We start from the raw sequence: 5,712 nt of genomic DNA on the forward strand, positions 1-5,712 counted from the left end.
TGGCCTCTCCTTTGCAAGACTTTGAATGCAGCCAAGGAGGCGTACAAGGGTCAGGCTGACAAGAGAAGGGTGGAGGGATGGACTCTGCAGCCTGGGGACTCTGTCTATGTGTCTACAAAAAAATATTTAGGTTTTGCACCCTAGCCGAAAACTCGGTTGGAAATACCTTGGTCCTTTCAAAGTGAAAAGAGTGATCAATGAGGTGGCTGTGGACTTAGATCAACCTAAGAACTTGAGGAAACTACATTCCGTATTTCATTTCAGCCTCCTGAAACGGGATTCTGGTTTCCAGTCCTTGGCATCCATCAAGACCGGCGCCCCCTCCTATCTTGATTAAGGGCGAGGAACATTACGAGATTTCTAAAATTTTGGACTCTAAGATTAAGCGTGGAAAATTGTTGTATTTGGTTGAATGGCTAGATTTCGGACCCCAGCACCTCGAGTGGGTGGAAGTAGGGGATATTCGGGCCCCTCAGTTATTACGGAAGTTTCATAGCGACTTCCTGGACAAACTGGGAGAACTCCCAGAATAACTGGGAGACCTCCAGGGGTGGACGGGAGAATTGATTTTTGAGAGGGCAGAATGTCAGCTATGCTGCCATGGCAGTAAGAGGGGTCAGATGACCTGTGTACAAAGTACTGCGGCATTCTTTCTGTGCTTCTTCTCTGCTGTAACACTTGCTTATCTACAGCCATGCAGGTGGTGTGGTGTCTAGGAGTGAGGGAACCGTGGGAGTGCTGTCGGTTCCCAGCTTTTGCTCAAACGGCCTGGGGCTCCTTCTCCCGCGCGCGGGAATGTGGCTAATTGGCCGAAGGAAGGGGTGTGTGCATACGAATACCCTATATCCCATTCTGCTTGTAGGGGCGACACCATTCTTAGCAGTGCTTCTGTTAATGCATCTATAGCTCTTCAATAAAGTATAACCTTTCTGATAAGCGTGTACTCCGTTGTTGGCTGTGGAACCTGACAGGACCTTCTGCATGCCAAGCAGCTGCTTACCACAGAGCCAAAAACCCTCACTAAATGAATCTGTCTTCAACTAAGTCAGATGATTGGTCTGTCAAAGGTTGATTGGTAGCAGCTCTCCAGGATCTCAGGCAGAGGTTATTCACATCAGCTACTGATCCTTTTAACCGGAGATGCCAGGGATTGACCCTGGGAACTTTCGCACCCAAAGCAGATGATCTACCACTGATCCACAGCAGGGCTTTTAAATGAATTAAATAAATTTAAATAAATTAAATAAATTAAAAAATAAACTATTGCATAGTAAAGCAATACAGCCCCACAACATACAGCGATGTACAACAGCGGCTGTGTGAGCAACTGCAAGAAGAGATCCGTAGCAGGAGAACTGGGGAGTTACAAGCATGCCCATTTCCCTCGGTGAAATATAGGAGGGCAGGCAACGGATGCCAGGGGCCCTGAGTTGGCAGATCAAGCCTGGATTTGGGTACAGGGCTACCCATGGTCTCAGACAGGGTTGCCAACTGCTGGTTGGGATATTCCTGGAGATTCCAGGTGGAGGCTCGGGAGGAGCCTCAGTGGGGTATAATGTCATAACATTCGCTCTCCAAAGCTGCCAGTTCTTCCAGGGAAAGTGATAACTGTAGTCTGGACAAAATGAACACAAAACTTTCATACACAGAAAAATTAATCATAATTAATCTACCTGCAGAGTACGGCTCCTGCTTCTCAATGTAAATGAATTCTTTCCTTTCATATTTTGCTCGGATCCACTGTTCTCGTAGCAGTCTGCAATAAAATAAAGGGGGGGGGGAAATAATCAAGCATATCATCCAGGATCAGCCAAAAATTATTAGTTTTCCTTAAAAAACAGCCATCCTCCCAAAATAAGTTAGGGCCAGACTGGAATCATGTTTTCTGTTTCCTCTCTTGGCAGCCCGGACTAAAATTGAATCAGATGCCTTCCCTGAACACACAATCAGATTTTTTTTAAAAAAGAAAGAAAAGAAAACGGAAAAGGAATAAAACTGCCTCATCAGTTATGACAAATAACCCATGATAGCCATCATATTGTTTAGATGTTGAAATCTGATCGGGGAGGAAATCTTTTCCCCGGATTAGGAACTAGAGAGATGTATTCTCTAATAAAATCAGAGTAAAGGTAAGGGGGCAAGATAGCAGAGGACAGGAAGTCATTACAAGACACTGTTGGAATACGAAGCAACCCCTGAAATAGGCACAACCAGTCTGGGGGTAGAGCTTGGCCTACCCTAGAACACCAACCTGCTCAAACAGGTGGAGTCAGCCTACAGTCTGAGCCTCTCTACGGCTGGGTGAGATTTTATGGGCCCACGTTTATCACCTGTGCAACTGCAGAACTAGAAACTGCACCTCCACGCTCTAGCCAGCTGCACTTGTGGTGCTAGGGTTACCAGCTCCCAGTTGGGAAATTCCTAGAGATTTGGGGCAAAGCCTGGGAAGGGGAGGGACCTCAGCAGGACATAATGACATACAGTTCACCCTCCAAAGCAGCTATTTCTCCCAGGGGAGCTGATCTCAGTAGTCTGGGGATCAGTTGTAATTCCAAGAGAACTCTGGCAAACGTAAGTGGCACCTAGGGTTGCCATCCCCCTGGTGGGTGCAGGGGCCCCAATCCACCACCAGTCAGCTGGAAGCCCCACCCCCAAACAGCAGCATCCTGCTGATGCAATGATGTCACTGGTAGTGATGTCATCACACCGGGGTCATTGTGTGGTGGCACTCTAGCATTTTTTGGGGGGGGACTCTATGGTTACCATAGAGTTATTGCTCCGAACGCTACAGCGCCACTGTGCAATGGCCCTAGTGTGATGACATCACTACCAGTGACATCATCACAACGCATGCTTCACGCACACAGCAGAAAAGTCCCAACAAGGAGCCGGGAGCCTCCCGCCGCAGGTAAGGTGATAGCTGGCAACCCTAGTGGCACCCCAGAGCAAAAGAGAACAAGACCAAAGCCCCCTCTATTGGTAAAGTCACCACACATCAAGAATACAACCTGCGAAAGACACGTCAGCCTGATTCAAATATGAAACTGAATCAACAATTTAAGAATCAGGATTAGGTTTAGGGGTTTTGTAGCCCTCCCATCTTGTCCTCCCATCAATTTTTCAGTCACCCCTGTGATGACCCGGGTTCAAATGAAAGCAACTATACTTCTGCACTAGGAATCTGGCTTGGCGGCAGATTCTAAAAGTGATTTCAGCTGTCGGTTTCAAGTGGGCTTTAATGAACCCCTAACAGGATCCTCAGCCTATTTACCAGCAAGAAACTGCACTGATTTCACTGAGACACATTGAGGTCCCAGATGCGCTTAGCTGTAAGTACTTAGCCGTATCAACTTAACATATAAGGAATTATTCATGGCCAGCATTGTGCACCGAAGGGGAGGATCAGCACTTTACATGGAAAGAACAGGAAGTTGCATGCTATGGCATTTGTTTTAAAACTCCACAGATACAAAAGTTACACAAGATAGCACTGCTTCTTCCTCATACGACCATACCGAGAGAGAAAAAAGCAAAATGTTCTCACCAAAAATCCTTCCAGGCCTTTCCCCAGCCCTACTTACCTGAGTTCCTTTAAACGTATGGATTCTAGGCCCTCACCCATTGCCCCAGGCTTGGCGGCAGGGTTGTCAGATCCAGGTTGGCAGAGTATGGCGGTTAAGGATGCCAGATCCAGGTTGGGGAACTCCTGGATATTTGGGGATGGAACCTGGGGAGGACAGGGACCTCAGTGGGCCACAACGCCCTAGAGTCCACCCTCCAAAGCATCCCTTTTCTCCAGCGGAATTGATCTCTGTAGTCTAGAGATGAACAGCTAATTCCAGGGGATCCCGAGGTCCCACCTGGAGACTGGCATCCCTACTTGGCGGTTGCCACACATGCCCGCCAACCCACTCTCTCCGAGGCAAGGGCAGCAGCCAGACTTGCATGGGGTGAGGGCTACTCATTTATTGAGCTTTGGGTGACTCAGCCAGAGTGGAGGGCAATGATCATGGGGACCCAGAATCACCAAGACCAACCCTGAACATCACTTCCAAAAAGCCTTTCCAAAGCCAGGTGTGTGTGTGTGTGTGTGTAAAGTGCCATCAAGTCACAGTTGATTCCTGGCAACTTCTCATGGGGTTTTCAAGGCAAGGGATGTTTAAAGTGTTGGTCTCCAATCTTGTTGGTCTCCAATCCAAACACTGACCAGGGCCTACCTAAGGGACCGCCTCTCCCCGTATATTCCCCCGAGAGCACTGAGATCGGGGAACTTCCATCGTCTGGAGGTTCCAGGCCCCCGGGAAGCAAAGTTGACCCAAACCAGGACTAGGGCGTTTTCGGTGGCGGCTCCCACCTGGTGGAATGAGCTCCCGGAAGAAACTCGGGCCCTGCGGGACCTAGTGCAGTTCCGCAGGGCCTGCAAGACGGAGCTCTTCCGCCAGGCCTTTGAGGGGGAGCCGCCGCCGCCACTGTTCCATCAATGATATTCCAACGACCACCCCATGTAGGGGTGGATGTCGCTCAACAGGACTGGGGGAACACTCTCCCTGGTGCTCCTACTGTGAAGAACTTGGCCTGCCAGTGTGGGATGTCGTCCATCTTGGATTTTATGTAAATTATTTCAGCACCATATTTTATATTGGATATACTGTTTTAAATTGTTGTTGTTTGTATTTCTATTTTAATCTTGTAAGCCGCCCCGAGCTGAATATTCGATGGGGCGGGATATAAATCTCAATAATAAATAAATAAATAAATAACATCTTCCAAGATAAGACAAGATCAGGCTAGCCCGGGTTATCCAAGTGAGTGTCAAACTCGGATGCTCGTTTCCATGCTTTGGGGACTTGGGGCCTGCAGAGATAGGGAAATTCCTGAGGGAGAGGTGTGAGTGAGCGAGTGTGTGAACGGCTCTGTTGTAGTGGCGATGTAATTCTTCTTAAGATACCTCCCTATGCAGGAATGACCTTGGAGATGACTGTGCTTGCTTCACTGTCTTCGAGAAAATAACAGTATATTCACAGGTGGGGGGTGTAGAGTGCGCAAAAGCTAGGTGGGACGATTGTGGGGTATGATTGGATGGGACCCAAAGGGGCGCCTGGTTTGAACTGTCTATAATTGGGGATTTTCCTGCCTGAACCTCAGTTCTGACACATTACTGGTCTCAGCTTAGAACATCGTTGGCCCCGGTCACACAGAGAATTTGCCGCATAAAAGGCACGAATGCTGGGTGGATTTTGGGGGCGCCATCACACTGCAACATCTGGCAAGTGTAGCACACCCATGGCCAACCCGTGGCGTGCCGATGAAGATGTGCAGTTAAAAAGTACCTGCAAAGATCTACTAGCAAATGGTTTGCCATGGGCTGCAGAGAGACTCGTTTGGTGTGATCACGCCGGCACGCACTATTCCCTCCGGCCGTCCACTTTGCAGCGCACGCCAAAGGACGAAACCCCAGTGTGCCGCCGTCGTGTCTGATCGCATAATGGTGGATCAGAATGCAACGGCACAAATAACCCCCCCCCCCCCGCGCCCGCGTTTTCCGGCACGTGTGGCCGGGGCCTTTATTCATCAATAAACAAATCACTGCCAGAGAGTGTTGCTGAGGGTAACTTTGTCCAAGAGTCTGACAGTGGGGGAACACAGATCTACAAATGTTTAAAATGATCCTGTTCCTACCCACACAGATTAGATACAGCCTTCCGGTTCAGC

General features: G+C 48.8%; 1 protein-coding gene across 1 annotated transcript in view; it reads right to left on the reverse strand.

Moving 5' to 3' along the window:
* Window positions 1-5,712, reverse strand: part of ADAP1 (ArfGAP with dual PH domains 1) — an 88,265-nt gene that overhangs the window by 68,132 nt on the left and 14,421 nt on the right. The window contains exon 3 of the mRNA XM_015417302.1: window positions 1,674-1,756. Within this exon, the coding sequence (XP_015272788.1) occupies window positions 1,674-1,756 (83 nt within the window). The remainder of the gene's footprint in view (window positions 1-1,673; window positions 1,757-5,712) is intronic.

This window comes from Gekko japonicus, unplaced genomic scaffold (genome assembly GCF_001447785.1).
Source record: "Gekko japonicus isolate JY-2015 unplaced genomic scaffold, Gekko_japonicus_V1.1 scaffold1917, whole genome shotgun sequence".
NCBI classification, from domain to species: Eukaryota; Metazoa; Chordata; class Lepidosauria; order Squamata; family Gekkonidae; genus Gekko; species Gekko japonicus.